At 37.4% G+C, this 22,442-nt stretch overlaps 1 protein-coding gene across 10 annotated transcripts in view; it reads left to right on the top strand.

Annotated features, from left to right (window-relative positions):
• SORBS2 (sorbin and SH3 domain containing 2) overlaps positions 1 to 22,442 on the top strand; it is a 132,309-nt gene that overhangs the window by 37,025 nt on the left and 72,842 nt on the right. For 8 of the 10 annotated variants that reach the window (XM_032186143.1, XM_032186138.1, XM_032186139.1 and 5 more), the window contains exons 1-2: positions 15,250 to 15,291; positions 20,824 to 20,916. In XM_032186143.1, the coding sequence (XP_032042034.1) occupies positions 15,282 to 15,291; positions 20,824 to 20,916 (103 nt within the window). In that variant the 5' untranslated portion in view covers positions 15,250 to 15,281. Of the gene's footprint in view, positions 1 to 15,241; positions 15,292 to 20,823; positions 20,917 to 22,442 lie in introns of those variants that run through there. The other 2 variants (XM_032186140.1, XM_032186146.1) reach the window with 2 other exon arrangements.

The raw sequence follows: 22,442 nt of genomic DNA on the forward strand, positions 1-22,442 counted from the left end.
TTCCTGAAACAGATACCATCTCGTGTGCTAGCACTCCATGAATTAGTTGAGTGATGCTTACAATGCAGAACAATGTAGCTCTGAATAGCACTTGTGGCAGGGTTAGAGCAACTGCTACTGCTGCAGGTACATCTGATAACCTTGAAGTCACGTTACATTGAAGACCAGTGCTAAACCCACCAAAGAGTCAATAGAGGATTCCTGTTAGCTTCAGGGCTCCCGGGGATGTAGCATTGGCAAAGTTTCACTAGCTTGTTTAGAAGGCAAAACAAGCAACAGTACCATGATACAATTGAAAGAAACTTGTTCTTAAGACTCAAAAATATGCAAACGGCTTGTTTGAAACTGCATTATTAAACCCTGTGAACTGGTTGGAGTAGACTGGTAGTACCAATTATTAATGAAGTAATTCAGCATATCCTGGTCAGAGGTGTTTGGCAAGAAGGTGGGGCATACTACAATGTAGTTATTTTGCTCACATTAAAAATTCTGGTGACCTATAATTTAGCAAGTTTAGGATCTCATTGGCTGGAATACAGATGTAAACTTCAAGATGGCTTTGTTAGGAATGTGACTTTTACCTCCCTTTCCAAAAACTGTGTGCCTCTGAAAGATGTGCTTGCAGATGCTCAGTAGAGATTTAGTGAAGTCAGAATATCTGGAGATTCATTCTCATTGCACATGAACAGAACTGAGTATTGAATGCTTCTGAGTGCCAAGGGTAGTATAGGGAATGAGTGGAATTATTCATGTAACTGCAACTGCAGTGAATGCTAGAGCTAGCTGAAACTAAGGTGACAGTGTTTGCTGATCCTTAAGACCCCCCTATAGACCAGACTTGAAGGGGAAAAGCTGCCAGGCTTGAAGACCGAGGGAATGAGAGCACTAGACTGAGACAAATTGCTGCTGGCAGAGGAAGGGGGAGCTGGGTTTGAAGGGTGGTGATGGGAAAATTGGCATTTAAGCAAGTTCGACACACAAAGATAAGATTGGCTAGGAAGGAATGGCTGAGAATTTGAGCTGAAAGTTTATTGTAGTTGCCTAACTTTGTTAGCAAGCAAAAAGATGGAGGTTTGTCTCATGTTTATAGAGAAGTGATTCAGGTATCTGTGGGGATCAGATAATGCAACTCCCATGTTTCCTCTTCCTTATTTCAGGAGGAAAAAAGACACCTAGAAGGTGTTGCAGTGATCCCAAGAAAGGCTTGCATTACTGTTATGAAGTCTTAGGGTTTGAAATGCCAGAATTAAAGCTGCTTCAGTTTATCCCCTCTCTGTGGATGCAGTTACTGCAATATTTTTATATACTATTGTTTCTGCAAAGCTGTGGCCTTGTCCACAGCCCAAGCTGGATCTCCTTATGGGATGCAATAGTTTTCTGATAAACTGGACCCGAAGTATCTTCAATTCATTTACCCAAAGTTACTGAAATTGTTTTCATCTTCAGTCTGTCTTTTGCTTCAGTGGGGATACTATAGTTTTCTGAGCCAAAATTGCTGTGGTGAAACACATAGCTGTTCCAATGATCAATGCTCAAGGCAAGCCTCAAGAAAAATTAACTTATAAATGAGGTTCAGGGCTCCGTGCTGATCTACCATTATTAAGTCAACCATTGCATAGCTTCTTACAAGAAGAACATCATTCTTTTTATACACAGGCAAATTATTTTTTTTAAAGCAATCAGAAGTTTTATGTTATACTGTTACAATTTCTAAATTACAGCTTTTTAATTGTTACGTGTATGTGTAGATTGAAAGATACGGGCATATGTTTATATGTGCAAGCATGTTCTACATATGTTTTTTCTCACTAGAAAATACTGAGGGTTATTCTTGGTTCCAAAAAAAAAAAAAAAAAAAAGACTTACAAGTATTCCTTAGAGACAAGTCTTTTTGTTCTGCAGAATGTGTGTGGTCAGTGCAATTAAGTCCTCTTTGAGCTGAATGAAAATTCCATTTAAATATTCTGGAGGTTATTATGTCTTCGTCATGACTGATAGAATGATTTGTTATTCAACCTATTGTTATTTTAGAGTCAGAACTGAGAAGAGGCAATCTTGTGTTGATAAGGGATGATCTTGTCTCTGACCTTCACTGTCTGGAATGCTGAACCAATGCACTGAGTGGTTTCTTTCTCATTTAAGAACAGTAAGAATAGCAAGAGTGAGTGTCACATGATAATGTTTTATTCTCAAACTGGAAAATCAGATACTAGAGTAATACATTTAGATAAGGTACATATAAAAGCATGAACTGGGCAAGGCATAATAAAGTAGCATTATTAATGATAAAATATTTAAATAATTTAGTATTTAACCCGTTAGTGTGTGTGTGTGTATATATATATATATATTGTCCTGTTATTCAGAGAACTGAGAGGGGAAAAATGAATCATTTGATTAATGAAGCCAAATTTGATAAATATAAATTTGGCACTTACAGAAATGGATGTTACTTGCAGGCAGAAAATATGAACTTCATAAAGTATAATAGATAACAAATATTTGGTTTTGTGGATAACCATTTATATGATAGAAACCTTATATTGTATAGCTATTACTTGGAACTGTAATAGTAATAATCTTGGGAACTACTAGTTTCAAAATTTTGTTTATACTTAAATTTTATTTCAACAGTGTAGGTAGAGTTTTGTGGTTGTAGAATTTTGCAGTGAGTTTATTATCAATTATTTAATGCCTTCTCTTAGCAGCTGATTGGTTTTAGCAGCTACTATTTGTCCAGTGATCAAAGCAATGGGTAGGTATGCGTAATGAAACTTCAGATATTTCCTTTGTATTTGATGAACATTTAGGGGAAAAAAAAAGTCTGTATTTTGCTGGTTTTCTTCTTTATTATTTTATTGACCATCACTGCAACTATCTGGAATTCATGTTTTCTGGCTAAGTAATCTCTTTAGCTGATCTTTTGAAATCTCGTAACAATGTTGTTTCCTATAGGAAACCCCATTGCCTATAAGACGTAGAGACAAACATAAGTTATCATCCTTTCCCAAGAATTTATACTCCAAAATGAAAAAGAAATAGATGAAGGTAAAAACAAAAATGGAGGGAATCAATGGTGATTCATGTTAGTGGAAGGCAGCCTCTACCCACTTGGGAATGCCTGCATCTTAGCAGAGACTGGGATCCCATCTTAGTATGTCTGTGGAAACAGCTGAGTGGAGACATTCCCTCTCCTAAAGTGACAAACACAGGGGCAAGAGCAAGCGAAGCTCACAAATGTGAAATGCATGATAGTGCTTTGTTATAGGGGATAATCTGCTATACCATATGGTACCTGGCCAAAAGGAGCCTTGGACCATGTAAGACTGCTTGACAAAATATCCCAGTTCTGTCCTTGAAATGTCCCTAAAAAGTTAAAATGACAGAAGAATGACTGGAATTCATAAAAATAAACTGGTCCAGTATTGATTTTTTATTTTATTTTATTTTATTTTTTTAGGTATACAAGTAGATTTCATTGGCATGTGAAATTGTATCTACTTAAGAGTGGCTGTAAGTTTAATAGTGCAACCATTTCATGAAACCTCCTCCATAAACAGATCTCAACTTACAGCAAATGGGAACATAAACATCCTTTGTTTTTTTGGTCTTTTGCTTAGTGGGTCACTGGACAGTTCTGAGAAGACAAGACCTTTTCCCATGAGTTGTTTTCAGCAACAGGTTTTGATAACTATCAGTCAAGGGACTGCCAGTCTCTCTCTTGCTCTATAGATAGATTCCATTTCCCTTTCAAAGCCTTTTTTTTTTTTTTTTCCAAGGTGCTCAGGTTTTCCAGGACACCTCAGTAACTCCTGCTTCATGATGAGAACCTGCTGTGATCCCTGAATTTCTCTAGAATGACAGAGCAGTCTAACTTTGGAATTAAAATTGCCAGTAGTGGGAATGTCTCCTAATAAAATGCATTGACAATTTAGTATAATTTCATGGTGCAATTACATGAAAGGCATGTGGAGAAGAAATATTATGTTTTTCCTCCATATTCTTAAGTGTATTCGTAGTTATTTGTAGATTCATATTTGCATTTCAGTCTTTTGTTAGCCCCTCAGATACCAGGCAGTATCTTAGTCAGTTTTCTCCTGTGCTTGCTTGTTCTATTTCCAGATGTTTCTGTCAAATACTGTAGTTTCTTTCCCAATTCAAAAATTATTTTCTTTCCTAGTGAAGACTGAGCATTTTGTATGCCTTTTCTCATAGTTTTGTTTGAGCTGTGAATTTTAATGTTATGCTGTTTCTGACTTGCTCTAGGATCAGTAAAGGATGAGTTAAATAGCAGACATCTTAAGTGTGCTGGTGGGCAACAAGGAATTCAGACAGAGAAAGATGAGCATCCAATCTTTAAAAATTAATCAAACTTCTAGAAGTTTGGAAATTCAGTTAGCAGCTAATTGGTTAATTACCAATTGTTAATTGGTATTAACAATTCTTAAGAATGTGAGTTTAAATAGTTACAGTTGCACTTGTTGGTAGTTCTTTCTTTGCTTTCTTTGTCTATTTATACTAGGAAGGGTTGTAGCTTTTTTGTTGTTGTTGTTTTATCCAAGCAAGTTGGACTTCATTAGGTATGAAAGCAGTCAGTGGTACAGTGCTAGTACCACTACACTACAGTGTAGTACAATACACTAGTACAGTGCTGTACTAGTGTTGTAAACAATAAAATCTTAGAATATCCCAAGTTGGAAGGGACCAATGAGGAGCATCAACTCCTGGCTCCACACAGGACTACCCAAAAATCAGACCCTGTGTCTGAGAGCATTGTCCAAACACTTCTTGAACTCCATCAGACTCAGTGCCTTGCCCACTGCCCTGGGGAGCCTGTCCCAGTGCCCGACCACCCTCTGGTTGCAAAACCTCTCCCTAACACCCATCCTGACCCTCCCCTGTCCCAGCTCCATGCCGTTCCCTCGGGTCCTGTTGCTGTCCCCAGAGAGCAGAGCTCAGCGCCTGCCCCTCCGCTCCCCTCGTGAGGGAGCTGCAGGCCGCCATGAGGCCTCCCCTCAGCTGGCTCTGCTTGGGGCTGAACAAACCAAGGGACCTCAGCCACTCCTCACATGTCTTGCCCTCTAGACCCTTCACCATGTTTGTAGCCCTCCTTTGGACACTCTCTAACAGTTTTATGTCCTTATATTTTGGCACCCAAAACCAAACAGTACTCAAGGTGAGGCCAGCACAGAGTAGAGGACAGTCACTTCCCTTGATCAGCTAGCAATGCAGTGCATAAACAGTAGAAGGTACGTTATTTGGTGTGTATTCTGTGGGGAAAGGAGGCAAAAATATTTTAAATGAAAAATGATGATAGTGCACCCTGGGAAAGTGGAAAATATTAGTATCAGCAAAACATACAAACAGGTTGAAAAGCTGATCTGTTTTTCATGTGTTGTGCATGAGTTTTTCTGTGTTTTGGGAGCACACAGTATTACTGCTGTTGAATATTTTTTTTGTGTAAACAGTTAAGTCTCTAATGGGACCACAGTTATGCTAAGGAGAGCTGAGACTCTTCAGAAGCAGCCAAACATAGTAAGAGTTAATGATACAAACAGCAGGGTATAAGGCAGTTGCTACAGCGTGGAGGGAAGATACAAGTTTATAGCTTCTGAGGTACTTTGAAGCATCTAAATGCTGAGTCATTTAGTCTGAACATTAACAGAAGCTGAAAGAAATCATTGTTCCAAAAGCCAGCTGTGACTCTTGATGAGTCTTGTCTTTAAGCTCAGTGCTACTTAACTGTTACTTGATCTTTCTGCCATTAGTCTGATAGATGTCACTGTGCAGATTGAAAGGCTATCACGCGACTAGTTCCTTGAGCAGCAAAACCTAAGAAACCTTATGTGTTTTCAGATCAACAGTGAATAAATCTACTCTACCTTTTGCTTCACAGCTGTGCTCCTCACCCCAAGCTAAAACATTGTGATCATTTCACATTTTACAGCTATTTGGTTCACAAAGTAGACCAGGATACACACCAACAAAGCTACACTGGAAGATGGGCTCAGGGAGAGGGCCTGGCATGCTTCCAACACTGAAAGGCACCCAGTCCCCAGGGCCAGACTATAGCTGATCTGAAGTCAAGTCCCTCTGTGGATGTCACCCTCCAACACTTAACCTGCTTTTTTGCCGTAGATCTTGACAGCTGCTTGATAATGTAGACAACCTTTTTGGCAATGAATCACACCGAAGCTGCTCTGTGCTCATCAGAGAATCCAGGTGGAACGTTGACATGAATGTCTTCATGTCTTTGGTTCACGTCTTCACCTTTTCAGACAACAGAAATCTATTCCTTGGTAATTTCTGAAGATTACCTGGTATCTAACAAGTCTCTTTTTTTTTTTCCCCCATGTTTTGTGTCTGAGGTCATAAGGTATGTGCAACTATCCACACACAACTCAAAATTCTGCCTTCCAATATGATTCATTTGTATCTAATAATTCATTTGTATCTAATAATGCTAGGGTATACCACTCATTTGGCTTTGATAATATCGATATTCTTCATGGGAATTGCTCTTAGAACATGTAAGCCCGTGATTTGTTTGAGACTTCTGGCTCTCTCAAACTTTGCCAAAATTGGCCGTAAGTTTCAAATACTTAATAGAAGCACTGGTTTTGCAGTGTGATCTATTGAACTTATTCACTGGAATATTTTCATCCTGCTTATTTTTTAAGATATATCATCTTAATCTTTCCCATTACATATATATATATATATATATATATATATATATATATATATATATATATTTGTCTTTATGAGCATATTACAAAAAGATCAGAACTAAATCTTGTTGCTTCAGCATACTTAAGTATATCTTATGGAATCTTATAGCACTCCACACATTGGTCTAGTTCTGTTAAATAGATGTAACATTACCTTACAGCAGTTCAGAGAAGCATATTTTTAACTTTAAAAGGCAAAAACAATGGAAGAAAACAGGAAAGAATTTTTGTTTCATGAATGAACACTGTTTCCACCGATTCTAGTGGGAGTGGTGTTGACTCATGGAAAAAATACATATTGGAAAGAATTATACTTAGGTGGAGATTTAGGCATGTTTAGTCATTCTTACATGTTATGCATCTAGCAGAAAGGAGCAGGAACACATTGTGTGTCATACTGTATAAACATAGAAATTAATAATATTTGAAGCATTCGAGTGACCAGTAATTAGCAAAGTCCAGAAAATGAACAATGAAAGTAAAATTTGCTAATGCTTGACATGTCTGCTAGTTATGGAAGGCTAATGAATCCACATTTAACCTTCACATTATGTATTTTAAGCAGAAACATAGTTGTAATATTATCTGGAGTTTGTGTGTTTTGAGAAAGATGGAGAATTAGTTGGATAATGCCTGTTTGATTTGGATCTTCTGGGAAATAAAAAATTTGAGGTGAAATTCTAAAGAATATCTAAAAAGATTGACAGTGACATGAATTCTGGGTACATATGTTAAGTACTGCATTTAGTAAAACTAGGGTATTTGATCATGGTGAAATAATTGGCATGTCCTAATAAGACCTCTTTTCTATCAGTATTTTCCATATCACTCCAAAGTGTGATCTAGAAAGTTTGTGTATTGCTAGCACTACCTAGTACCCTCTTCCACTAGGTAGAAGATTGGGCAGGTTGCATATAACAGGGTATTGAGCTAGGGGGCACAGTGGACTCCACTATGTTCTGGTAATCCAGCTGCTGAAATCTTTCCTCTGGGTACCTGTGTGTGAACAGAACTGCTTTCTACCACCAGTCTCAAAGTACCATGCAAATTTCAGGTTGCAGCAGGAATCTGTCACTTGTATGGGCTCTGGCTCATCTGACAGGCTTGTTTGTACATCTGCAACATTGAGATTTACCTCACAAGGGAACTGCCAGACTAACTGAGGAAATGAGGATGGGTATTGAGTTTCTGGCACTCTGTACTGAAGGTCTGTTTTGTGATGATGTCTGTGAACCCTTATGCTGAAGTTACTTTGCATCAACTTAGGCATACTTAAGTACTTGACTGTACTCAAATAGTCGTCAAGTAAAGTTGTTCAGAAGGAAGTCATCAGCTAGATTTACAGCTTGGAAAATGTGACTCCCTTCAAATACTTTCATACACAATAGCAAAAAAAAAAAAAAAAAAAAAAAAAAAAGTAAAAATTTGAATTAGTGTGCTAAACATTAGGAATTTACTGCACTAAGAGAATGTATCTGCACTGATGAAATCTAATGAAGTTTAAAGTTCTGGCATTTTTAATACGTAGTCCGGCAGTCCTGTTTTGATACCAGTTCTACATGTAGTATTTATCACTGCTGTTTGGTATTACTAAAATCAAATAATTCTGGCAGTTAGATTAACAATTCAGGTAACTAGCAGAGCTCCACTGAATTCCACAAGGCTGCACAAATTTACCTCAGGTAGGTTAAGGTACAATATGTTTAATGAAAACATGCATAAAGAAATTGCATCCTTTGAATGATCTTTGGTACTCCGTAATCACCTAAAAAAAAAAAATCCTGATTTCTTCTAGTCAATGAGTCAACTTCCTCCCTCCCAAAATATTCACTTGCAGATGTGCTGCGCAACTACTTCAATGGCATGGTATCCTACGGTAATCTCAAATCATTTCCAGCCTACAGAATGAATTAATTTGAACAAACACTAAGTTCCTGTAAAACAACAGCAAAGGAGGTAGCCAAAAGCAGGAAACGAAAATAACCACCATTGAAGGCTAGGAATTCACAATTTTAAAAACAGCAGTAGGTGCCTGAAGAAAAATGGAAGTCAGTAAGTAGAAGGAATTTTCTTTTTTTCTATATATTTAAACCATGAAAATAATGGGAAAAAATCACACCACCGCAAACACAAGACTGGAATTATTAATAAAATATTCTCTAATAGCAGAGCTTTAAGCAGATCCAGAACATAAAAGCAGAAGTTTGTCACCCTTTTTCCTGTTGCAGTTTGAGATCTTGTATTTCTTATACTTGCAGTTAAATTTTAGAAAAATATTTTGATGTTGAAGTGCCTGAGATGTATTTTGAGATGACAGAAAGTATCAATTTAGAGCTAAGTGCAAAAGTTTTAGTTTGTTTTTAGTACACAGCTAGTCAAAATACACATCTAGTAAAAATCATGCTACAAAAGGAGAAAATGTCTCAACTTCTTTCTCTACAGATCCCAATCTTACAAAAATACAGGCGATTGTTCTTCTGTTCTCTGCTGCTTTACACATGAAGAACATTTTGTGTACATCAGCTCCCTGTAACTTCCATGAGCAAACTAAAACCCTAGGGAAAGTAGAAATTCAGATCAATTCAAAACCACTGTCATAACGGAGTATTTGTAAGGGTTCTTCAGTGTCAAAGGTATTTTCCACGGGTTTGTCACTTGTATTAAAAATGTGGGGTTGTCTTAGCTTATTGCATCTCTCAGCGGAAACCAAAATGTCATTGGTTGGATGTTTTTCACTTACGTGCTCAAGAAACATAATAGAAAATGTCCAAGTTTATATTGTAATTACTTTTAACCTGATGGCAATTTAAATATAACTGCTATTTTTTTTCTTCCCATGCTGTATATGACCACAAAAATTGCTGTCAAGAACCTTCAGTTTCAAAACATGCAATCTTTCTTTATCTTCTCATGGCTTTTCCTCTCCCATCAAGTATTTAGTTTATTTTCTTTGCTTTATGGAGAGTCAGAGGAAAAGAAGAACACAATAATATTTTCTCCTCATCTTGCATTTATAGCATTCTCAGAGAACAAATCTGTTAGGAAAACAGTCAAAGGCCTGGAAAGAAGTTCAGTGTCATCAGATTTATTTCCCTTCCATCAGACAGACACATTTTTCACATATTTTTGCCTAATTCAGGTTCTTAATTTTAACCATAGCACTCCTGATAAATGCTCCAGACCTTAATGGCTGCCATGAATAGAAACTACCTTCTGATTTCCAACTTAGGTTTAAGACAAATAGTTAATAGCAGTTCTTGTGCCAACATTGTTCCTCTACTTCCTCAAGTTATGTCAACTCCCTCAATGTGTTTATAGAGTGTGATCAGCCATAGGCTCCTGTGATAGATTCCCCTGTACCTGTTGCTCTTTGAACTCTTGGTCACGGGAACTAGAACCACTTGTGGATTTCAATATGAAATCTCACCAGTGCCTTGAATAATTATGATTGCATTTTATTTGCTAGGAGAAATAGATTTATGTTGCACATTAGATACCTACCTAATTCAGTTTTAGTGATACTGTGAACAGTTGGAATACCTTCAAGTTTTTATCCCCAATTACAACCCAGCAAACTATGAAAAAATCATAAATCCAACTTCCATCTTCATTCTGCTGTCTCTCCACGCTGCTCAGAAATCACCTGTTTTCAACTGTAATGTAACTCATGCCTTGCTGAAGTGCTTGAGAAATTTTGTTTAACTAGCTATCCCTTTCCTACCTCAGAAAGAATCTGTGCCAACACAGATCTTTTGTTCTTCCAGTCAGTTAGACCAGCTATTGATCTTTGCAACCCAGACATGTCTCCTAGTATTTTGTCTCCCCAGATGATTAAATAAACTGAGCTTTTCTAGTTCCAGGTTTCCCTGATCCTGCACTGACTACTCCTGACTATCATGCAACCTGCCTGTCACGTTCCAGTGGAACCTACTGTTGTAGTTCTCCAACTATGGCTAAAAGTTTGAAACTATTTATTTTAAAATAGAGAGAAATAATATAATCAGCTTCATTATGTTCTAGAGCTTACAGTTATGATTGTTTTAGATACAAACATATATCAGAAAAGTATTGTTTAGCACTGTTATATCTTTCAGTGCCACTACCAGTGGTTAAATTCTACATCACTGTCCAGTCTCACATTTATTACGACTCAGCCTAAGTGAATGAATTGGCATATAAAATACATTGACCTATTACAGGGAAAAAAGCAGTAATGCTGTACAGTCTTAATTATTTGGGTTAAAACTATGTGCACGGTAGGATATATAATCTTGCTTGGTAATAAATACATGCATGAAAGGTTTGTAGATCACCTACCATGTTTAAACTATGAATAAACAGTCCTTGGAATAAAATCACTGATTGATTTGGCTCCTTACTTGTGCACATATTTTTCCAAGTAGATTGCTGCCTGTAGCTCAAGTTGTGAAAGAACATTAACGCACATCTGACACTCCTCCTCATGCAAGCCTGAAAATCTTCTGTCCCCTCCAAATATATGGGCACTGCTGGCTACCTAAGACAACGAAAATCGATCATTTTCCAGCCAGATCTCACACAAATCTATCCTGCTGATGATCCATCTGCACTCTGTAATGTATGCCAATTGCTCCTCTCACTGAAAGTCCTTGGGGTGAAATTCATTACAAAGGATGATAACTGTAAAATGTGCATACTGGAATTTGCTTGAAAATGAATATAAATACCAGATCAAAAGAGCATATTTTAATCCTGCTTTTTATAGTATCTTAAGGGATAAATAATAGGCAACTTAAAACCTGTTTAAAGCCATTGGTCCATTAACACTTTCTGGTTGGTCTCTGTCATCTCATAAAGTTACCTTTAATAACTAGGGGAACATGTTTAGTTGGTTCCAGTCAATCAAACTCACAATTTACCATAGTACTCAGCACCAAGGATACTGTAATGTAACAGCAGGGTCTGCTTTTGTTGGGAAAGAGGGATTGTGCACATAATACATGTTTTCTGTTTGAGCCTCCTTCGTGCCTTCGTGCTCTGACTATATTAAGTAGAATAGGTCAAGAATATTTTCAGACACAATCCATTCAGAAACTGCTAGCTTATTTGAAAGTGAAACAGCAATAGTCTGAATGCTCCAATTCAAAACATACCAAACAAGGTAAATTACCACCTTGCTCTTCAACTGATTTATAAAAACCATTTAAGAAAGAAGTCAACCAGCATTCTGGAGTTTGCACACTGGTTAGCTACACAGCTAGCAAGCCTGGCATTTCAAAATTGTCTACGTTCCTGGGCCCAGAGCAGGACCCTGAAAGTAAGGTGCAAGCGGATAATAACATGTTACTGCTCATTTAAGCTTTCATTCCCAGAGCATGTGCTCACATTTGTTTAGTTGATGCTTGGTTGGATGGTCGAGCTCCTGCCTTACAGCCATAGGCGCTCTAACATCTGATCAATAATTAAACCTCTAGCACTGAAGAGGTGCATCTTCTGTGGATAAACTGAGGGTGGAGAGACTTTTCTTCTCACTAACCCTTTTTATAGCTCCACATAAATGTAGAACAGAAGGGGTGACAGAACGGCTCCCTGCAGTACCCCGCACTTCAGAACTTATCAGGGACAGAAGAAGCAATCACAGCTAGCTACAAGGTCTCTAGAGAAAGCAGAGCTGGTGGTAGTGAGATTCCCACAAGTGTTTTCAGTAACTGCTCACAGTGCAAAATATTGCTGAGCTGAAATAACCCTCGTGGTGTTATCAAGAAATAAGGAGTCTATGAATTTGGTGGAAAAACCTACCTGAGTTAAGTGACTGAACCAGCAGTCTCTGGTTTTGCAAATTGATGCATTCCAGTAGCACTTTGTGTCTGCACGATAGTTATAGGCATTCCTTCCATTGCAGCTGCTAAGAGCTGAATAACTTAGCTGATCATTAGGCATCCTTTTGGCCGTGAAGAGTATCTCATACTTCCAGAGGAATATTTATCTCGCCTCTCTCAGGGCTACGTATTAGAGCTATCTAAAAACCCATTCACACAGAGCAAGTTTCAGGAAGAAAAGTAGGAACAGAAGCACAAAACAAAGCCCTTTGTTCCCATCCCCTCATTTCTTGAAGTAAGAATCTTAAAAATTAAAAATTGTCTGAAACAATGTTAAGTAAGTTGCTTGCAGAGGTATGGCTGTTAAGTTCGTTGCATTCATTTGGATCATACTGCCAGTATCAAGTATTTGAATGCTATTTTAGCTCTTTGCCAGCAGAGGATTGCAGGTAACTTTAGGTGAGCTCTGGCAGCTAGTTAAAATGCAAGGCCCTCCATTTGCATGAGCTAAATTTCTATTGCCTTATGTACATGCATGCGTTTCAGGTATACAGGGCTCATTTGTTCTTTAGCAAAATGAGATTAATGTGGAAATGTTAGTGATTTGTGTACAGTCCTTTGCTGAGCGTCAGCAATGCAGCGTAAGCTGCATTCTCTGATAGGAGAACTCTCAGGAGGGCAAAGTCAAAGTGCTAAAACTGAGTGTTGTGTGTTAAAACTTGAGTAAGAGTTGAGCACGCTTTATGTAAATATATCAAAGCCACCTGCTAGAAATCATTTTGGCACCACCGTGTTCCAAGAGATCTGTACTTGTTGGGTCTGAAAATAAATATCATGTTGCATTTCATGGCTTGCTTGCAGTACCATCAGCAGTTACGTTCCAAGATAAAGGAGCCTTGAAAGTGGTGTCTCCTCTAGCAGTCTGAAAGCATTGTAGGAATTTGAGGCTTTAAGAAAATTCTGTAGCTGTTATGTAAGTCAATGTCAGTCTGATATGATTAATCAAAAGGGAAAAAAAATAGAGCAAAATAGAGGTAATTTGCCTTAATTTCTAAAAGGTCTTTTAGAAATTCTCTGGTAATTTACTGATAACTGCAGCATAAAAAGAATGTAATTAAAACTTTATTCATTGCCAGATAGCTATTTCCATAGCATTTAAGTAGGGTTTTTCATCATGCGTCCTTTTTGTCACAAAACCGACCTTGAATAATAGCAGCAGAGTCCAGGTAGTTTCTTCAAATACTGTAAGATGAAGTATCCCTCAACAGTAAATTTTCCAAGCAGCAGGAAATCTGGCTTCATTACGAATGCGAGGGAATATGGCAATTTATGTGTCAGTTCAGAGGTACAGGTAATTCAGGGCACCTGTTGAGCTGACCTCAAATTCTATTTTGGTATTCTGTGTTTACTTGTATTAAATATTTGTATATTGAGATTTCCATTACAAAAGGGTCACTCATGCATACCCTCCTACTTCTAAAGTACCCAGCTCTATTGGACTATTTTTATTTTGTAAAGCTCTATTAAATTAAAAGAATACATGATTTTTCATTTGCTTTATCCTGACATGGGAACAGCACCTAGGGAGAACAATTATTTTAGCCCTCAGTTTTTTGGCCTTTGACATTTCTGCCCACACACTCAAATACATTAGAGTGGGCAGCACGCATGTGCCATACAGCAGGGATTGGCTAGTGCACAGAATACTGTCGGTCTTACCTTTATTTGGAAACCCGGTCTGCATCCCTCTGTATTGTTCATCCTTTTATGCTACTGCAGTATCTTAAAGAGGCTGAACAGAGGAGTTTCTGATCCCAAGGAACATATCCTGGCAGTAGATGGAAGTACTGTTTGAGTTGCTGCTGTGAGTCTGCATAGTGTGGCTAAACTTTAACAGTAGGTCCAAGTAGCCTGTTAATGCAGGATGTCCTGCTTCTTCTACGGTTGTAGTTGTTTTCGTGTTTGTTTGTAAGAACTGAATAGAGTTGGGATACATAAATAAGTGATTCAGTTTTTGGATGCATTATTTTGATGCAAGTAACTACCATTAAAAAGCATGTTGTGCTTGGAAACCAAATATATAATGACTTGATTCCCTGTCTGTTGATTCCATTGGGACTTTTGAAATGGACTCCTGGGGATGCAAAAACTTGTCTGATTCTGTGCAGAGCAATGCAGAGAGCAACATTAAGAACATCAGTGTTGTCCGTAGAGACATGTTAAGTTACTAGATGAAAACAGCCATGTCTCATGCTTTGAAACCTATGGAAAACACCTGATAAATTTGGCTGCTTAAAAAATATTCAGCAACGCTTATGCTTTATATCCACGTTTGCACAGAAGGCAAATAAGGCTTATAAGTAGCCTTTAAAAACACTTCCACATTCGTGTACAGGAATCACTTTTAGTTTAAAGTTTCAAGACCAAAAATCAATCACTTTTTTGTTTGTTTGTTTGTTTCTTTGTTTTATCCCAGAGAAAATGTTTGCAAGAGAGATACTAAACACTTGGAAATAGAGTAGCTTATAATGGAAGCAACAGCTCATCTTTAACTTTGGAAGGACGAGCAGTGCCAATTTAATTAAAGCTACATTAAAATAGGACTGTCGTTTGTATCACACTGATTCTCCACTCCTCTGAGAAGTCCTGCTGCCATTTTGTACCACAAATTCTTGTTTTGTGCAAATTAATAGATCATTTTATTTTCTGCAGGAGATCTGAAGACTTTTATAGCAAATCCGCCAGTGTCAAAATGAACACAGGTATGCTGCTTCTGTGAGATTTTTCTTTACTTTTATGTGTTGTTTAGAAAGCAGACAAGGTACCAGATTTATTTAAATTTTGATGAATAAATTATATCTTAATCGGTGCTGGATTTAAATTAAACAAGGTATTTTAGTAGTATGTCTGCTTATATGCATTTCTGTTCCATATATGAAGTTTCATACATCTTTCTGTATGTATGGATATATATATGGATACATAAAATATACATGCATGTTTAGCTTTCTGTGCTTAAGTTACATGTTTCAGTTTAGTATGTGTATGTTTTATGCAAAAAAAAAAAAAAAAAATGTAGTTTCAAGGCATAATGGTTCTGGAAAAGTGATGCTAAAACATCACATTTTCCTAACAGCACATTGTTTAAAAATGTTTTGTTTCCATTCTCTACTGTCACTAAATCAAAGGGCGTATAAAAAACTATCCTGTATTATTAGCTGCATTTGTGCAATCAGAGGAGGATTGTACTTACAGGGATTTGTATTTTCTCTCAAGTTTCTTTGGTAGACATACTGACGAAATGTAATACTCCACACTATAGGAGGTTATCCTAATGGTCTGTAATATACTAATATTTTGTTTCTGAATCATTGAAGTCGATAGATAAGGCTGCTTTTTTTTTTTTTTTTTTTTCTGGAAGTGGCGACAGGCCTCTAAAAAGCAGACTGGTGAAATTCTGGGCTCTCTCACCTCAGGTGTAAGTTTACAGTTGCAGTCACCCTTACTCTGCAGGTGAACTGTCTGTTTTGCAGAATAACTGCAACACAAGGGTAGAAAAACCCCTACTCTCCAAACCTGTTGCTGGCTCCCATGCTCCCTGGTTTCCTATTGTCTCAATCAGTGGAACTCTCTAGGACAGGGTTCTCACAAGGATGTTTTTTAGTACAAAGTTAAAACACGTTGGCTGTGGTGAAACCTACTACATTTGGGACTGTTTTAAGCATGAGAAACAATGTTTCTCAGTTGGGGTGGGATTTCTTTTGGCTGTTCTGAGTTGTCTTCCAGACCCTAACTGGGGCAGTGGGACAGGAATGGCACAAAGTTTTTGTAAGACTTTTAACTTATGGAAATACTATGAAATGTGTCCTACCCTCTTGCATTTTTGGAGAAGACTTCTTTTCTAAACGTGTCAGTCTGTATAATGAAGGTAGCACTGATATACTGCTTGCTTCTTAGACCTGTAATTTCAGAAATAGCTCAGCTAAGCATCGGATGTTTGACTATGATTGCATTGTAATCATATGGGTTAAAATGATAGATGTCATTTTATAGCTTCTACTTTGAAAAACATGGCTTGTGTCAGAGATGTAAATTACCAGTTTGTGTTACTGCAGCCCTGAAGTAGGACTTTGTTCTGTCATATAAAAATTTATCATAAGCTTCAAATTCTCAAGAGAAATAGACATGAGATTTAAGTAGCCTATATGTCTGAATGGTTTTTATTGTGGATTGTGTCTTCTGATCACATAGATGACCTGAAGACCCAAACACAACAGAAATCTTGTACAGTTTCCTAAAGATACCATGACTGTAAACTGATCTTTAAGCTACTGTGCACTTAAACAGTAAAAACATTTTTTCACATTGTGTATGAATGTGCGTGTTACATGCTGTACTAGAAGGAGGTACTGTTTTTTTTTTTTTAAAGTGCATATCAGTTCTATTGGTGTATATTGCTTACTGACTGTAAAAAAAGAAAAATAATCCAGTGAGTAGGGCGTAAAAGTGAACATTTTATACGTGTCTGTTGGTGAAGTGTAACTTTACTAAGGCTGAGATGGAAGCCATTCTGTGCAGAGGTCTGGTCTAGTTATTTCTCTTTTTTGACTCTGTTTTCTTGGAACATAAGTGAATGCAGAGGTTCTTTTATTTTTTATTTTTTGCTGTTTCACTGCTTTATAACAGGGATTTGAGCACAACAAAATTAGAAATTATCAGATACTATTAATTTGCCACTGTCTTGTTTTAAAATAGGATTGTGATTAATTCCTTCTACAGATAAATGCTCACTTTAGTTTGATGCCAGTAGCTGTTCAAGTGGCAAAGACTGGTGTATATGCAGCTTTAAAAAGAAAAAGTCAATCTGCTGCTTAGAGCAAGCTCCTCTAATCCAGTGTTCCCTGTGGCTGCAGACTTGGCAGTCTATCTCAGTGAACCCTGCAGAAGATATTTTTGTCTACAGAGAAAATGTTTTGAAGAGCTTTGGTTTCTATTACTCTACCATATATGGGAGGGATTTTTTAGCATTTGATGTTAATTCTGTACCACATGTTAGGAAGGAATACTCAACAGCTAAAGGCAACAAAACATATTTGCCAAAGCAGGAAAATAGACATTAGATACAGCGGAGGTTTTGAGAAGTACCAAGGGCTAATAGTTGCTCTTGGTGTTCGAGTTCTGTCATAATTTAAAAATAGTAGTCTAATAGAATGTGTGCCTTTTTAAACCCAGACTAAGCAATCATCAACAGAGTAATAATTTAAACTATATATAGGGCTTTTCATCAACAAGTCTCCAAGTACTTCACAGATTTGGTGAGCGTCATTACCTTGGTGGGACATTTTGAGTAACTAGGACAGAAAACCCGAGTTATCGATGAACTTGACTTCAGGTAACAGTACAGGATAAATGTGTTTATTGCTCATACTACATATACGCATGCAAAGCTGATGTTGGGGAGAAGTAATTGCATTGAGGAGTTATGAATGGATACAAGCTAATAGGCTAAAACAGATTCTTAGTGTCTATCCATAAATATTCTGGCTGCATTTCACAAAGATAATTCTTGGTAAATGCATCTAATTTTAAGTTATCTGTTTACAATAAGCAAGGCACATAAAGAGCAGCCAAGAGTGAAAAAGTCTGCAGTTCTGGAAGCTCACAAATATTTTACAATTGTTAAAATTATTAATGTAAGTCATTACATAGACTAATCTCTTACATCATCTGAGAGACAAGAATAGAAATTCTTGGGTCCCTGCAGAGTTCCTGAATAGGTTGTAAAGCCATTTTTGGATCACCAAAGTACATTATACAGCTTGATTGTTCAAATGTTCTCCTACAACTTTACTTCTTTAAATCATTATTTGTTGTAATTTAGCAGTGTCAAAGAACCAAATAATAGGAGGTTCCCCTGGGTAATCAGTTAGGTTTCTGTGGTAATAGCTCATCTGCACACCCACAAAGGATCTCAGACAACAGCAGGAGGGGAAGCCCAAATAATACCTTACTAGGCTGCTCACAGCAGCATCCCAGCACTATCGAAGGCCTAGCTCCATAAGCCTAGAAGAGCACAAGGGCAGGCAGGAACCTAAATTAAGGACTCCTGAGGAACAAGCACCTTGTCTGGGCCCTTCTCAAGCCTGTTCCAGGAGAGCATCAGCCTTAGGGTCCAGGCTTGTAGCCCATCAAGATAAGGTATCAGGAGCAGCTCTCCAGATGAGCTTTGAACTAAGAGGGGATTTGCTGCTTGGAGTTGTAGGAGTCATTATGGAAGTGCAGGGGAAAAAGCAGCTGAGGATTGCACAAGACTTGCTATGAGATGCTTAAGGAAGGAACTAAAGGCAGTGGAAGGGAGGAATTTGGGTGATTTGGGGAGGGACTACTCTGGGGAAAAATAAAGGTGCTAGGGCTTGGAAAGGGCTGCTCAAGCATAAACAGTTTGCTGGTCAGTATGCTTGTCTGGCCGTGGCCTGAGCCTGATCATTGCAGTCTGTCCTGTCTTATTAAATTCCTTCCAAAGTGGTTCCAGTGGGGGGGAGCTGCGTGCATGTGTGTGTGGAGGTGTGCCTGCCAGCCACTGGGGCAGGACCGCGGGTCAGAGGACCAGTGTGTCCCTGCAGCAGCCACTGGAGTGAGTGTGCAACTGAGTGTGTGACTGCTCGTGAAGGTAGCTCTTGAAAAACACAAATAAAGCATCACTTGGGATAAAAGATGTGATAGTATAAAACAATTATTCGCCTGCTAGCTTGTATTAATCAAATAAAGTATGTTGTTAAAATCTGCCATGATTCAGGTAAGAACAAATGCCAACATCAAGTCTCCCTGGAATTGCTTCCGTTTCATGTCTTGGAGAAAATAATACAAGAATAGAAAATGTGATTTTAATTACCATTGCCATGCTATGTTTATGTAAGCAAATTAAAACAAATGTGCAGATTTGATAACCATTGTTTTTGTTTCCCATGTCCAATACCAATAATTAATTCCAGGTAATGTATAGCTTTAGACTGTTGCTGCCCGAAATCAGCTGGCCCTTTGCCTTGAGACTTGGAACTGGCAGTGATTCTGTAGAACCGCTTACACTTGGGGCAGTGCCTCAGATGCTTGTCAGCATTACCAACTGCTTCATGCATATCCCTGCTACTTGGGGGGAATGCTGGAAAGAGGAAAGAAACACCAGCAGCTCACTTCTCTTGGAGACATGGGTTAAAGATGTCTCTGTGGCTCGAATTACTGCTGTCATAGGAAATACTTTCCACTAATAGGTTGCAGGCCTTCCTTGAGCATAATTTGATAAAACTCGGTGTCTCAGGACACAGATCTAAAAAGCATTAGGGCCTCTATCATAGTTGTAGTTCGTGGCCTACATGAAACTTCAGTAATACCAAATATGAAAATTAAAATAAAGACAATATTGAAGAGCATTCTAGTTAAGTACAATCAGGAAGGATATCTATTACCTTTTATAACTATGATGGAGTTGGAAAAGCTAAGTTGTAGGAAAGCCACCTGCTAAAAACAACAAAGTGCAACTAAAAACAGAATGACAGCCCCAGGGGAGAGAGGAGCAAAGACTAAAGAAAGAAAGAAGTCAAGCAAGATCCAAAATGAAGATTTTTTACACTTCTAGCTGTTCAAAGGGATTTCAGATTTAGATTTCAAGTCGTTCCCTCGGGATATTGTTAGGTTCCAGACATACATGTGTTTATCTTCCATTAAATTAAAGAGAGAGAAGGAGGGAGGGAGGGTAGGGAGACCAAGGACATTGAACCAAAGAAAAAAGAATGCATACCATCCTTAATAATTTTGTTTCTTGAGTTTAAAGGATCTGAAGGGCTGTACACAAGTACTTTGTCAGCTAATGAATATAGGCTTACGTTTTATGAATGGTGTCTTTATAATGCAAACAATGAAATTATTTTACAGTGCAGATTATTGATTATTACTCTGGAATGCTTAATCCTTCAACTTGATTGCTTGTTTGTTTTTTCAGTAATTAGACACAATTAAGCAGTCTTTCAGGCAACAGAACATATGTATTTTCACAGTGGATTAAGTATTAAATATTTACATTCTTTGTTTATACTATATGAGGTTTATTGTTGTTTAAACCTTGTGAAATTCTATATATTCTGCTAATCTGTGAAACTCACAAATTTACACATACCTGAAGCAGTTCCCTAACTGCATGTTTATTTTCATGTATGTTTGGCCTATCTCACACTGTGATATGTTGCATGTGCTTGCTTCCTTTGTCTGGGGCTTGTGTCTGTATTGTTTTGTGCTTCCAGATAGCGGTGGGTGTGCTCGCAAACGTGCTGCAATGTCTGTCACATTAACAGCTGTGAAGAGGGTTCAGAGTTCTCCAAACCTATTGGCCTCAGGTATAACAACTAACCAGAGGGATTCTACTTCTTAATGGCTTTCTATAGCATTACGTGTCTCTGCAATATTACTCTGCAAGGAGAAGAAGGGTAACCGTATTTTCTATTCCACTCACAGGTCTGTTACTAAGCTCTGCAATACTCAGTGCTCTTTAAAAAATAGTTTTCATTTATCATTATCAAAGCTCAATAGCCATTAATGAAAAAAATAAATAGACAGGAAGACTTAGGAAGAATAAGTTATGTATAAAATTAACTTTGATACATATTTTGGGCCTCATGTCTCCCATTTTATTTGCTTTTTATAAAATAATACAGCATGAAAAATAGACTTTGTTTATTACAACTTGCTTTAAAAGCAGCTTTCAAAATAATATGTTGTTGTTGCAAAATGATCATCAGAAGTCAGATAAACTTAAAAATATTTCTGATACTATTTTTCCTAAAAATGTGTAAAACAATAAAAGTATGCTGAATGTTCAGCAGAGAGACAGGGCTGTTTCTTAGCAGTACACCTGTCTGGTTTTGCAACATGAAATGGGTATCAGCTGCCCAAGTTCACTACTTATTAAGAATCAATTATTCATAAGTACAAATCATTAAAGCATCTTGAGTGGTGTGGACTAATTTACACCAATATGAACATAAGTGTTCACACCAAGTATCATATAGGAAGTTGAATAAAGAATGAGCTAGAAAGTAGTTGCAATATAAAGTCTTTGTTTTGTATGTCTTTTATAATATAAGGGTACTCCCCAGGAATAAGAATTCTGATGGAATTTATGAAACAAATCAAAAACTTGGTTGCAACTTCCTGTGGGTAAGGATGGTAGGAGGGTCATTGGGATTACTGTGTAAGGATTCAAGAAAACATTGCATCCTTATATCTTAGCAATCCTAATAGCTTTTTATTGTTTAAGCCTCTTAATGTCTTGTGTCACTGCACTTAAAACTAGTGATGGTTGCTATAATAATAATACTATAATCCTAGTGGGTTAAGTTATTGCACATTATAAGTTATTTTTAATTTGTTTAGAGTGGTAATAATTCTAGTTTGTTCAGGGGAAGAAAAAAAGCACTGATACATCTACAAGTAATCCAAGAAAACACCAGAATTTCATATCTATTGTGTGCTGGCAGTATGTATGTGTCAGTTTCAGTGTTTGCTTTGAAGTGATGAAGAAAGCTTCACACATTCTGGTGTGAAGGGGGAGGAAAATCCTGACAATCTGTAGACATCTTTCTTGGTTTTGAATTAAACCTTTCCAGCTGATCTTAAAATAATGTTATTTATTTAGATACCTAGATTTTAGATGGTAGCCGATCACAGTATTTACTGGGGTAAAAAAAAAAAAAAAAAAAAAAAAAAAAAAAAAAAAAAGCAAATATTTATTTCTAATAGGCTGTCTGAAATAGTAGTGATTAATTAACAGTAACAGCACACTGTAGCCTTCTGTAGACCTTGCGCAGTAAACATTAGTATCTATGATATAGTAATATTGAGACATACTTAAGTAAAAGAAGGG

Source organism: Aythya fuligula, chromosome 4, assembly GCF_009819795.1.
Source record: "Aythya fuligula isolate bAytFul2 chromosome 4, bAytFul2.pri, whole genome shotgun sequence".
NCBI classification, from domain to species: domain Eukaryota; kingdom Metazoa; phylum Chordata; class Aves; order Anseriformes; family Anatidae; genus Aythya; species Aythya fuligula.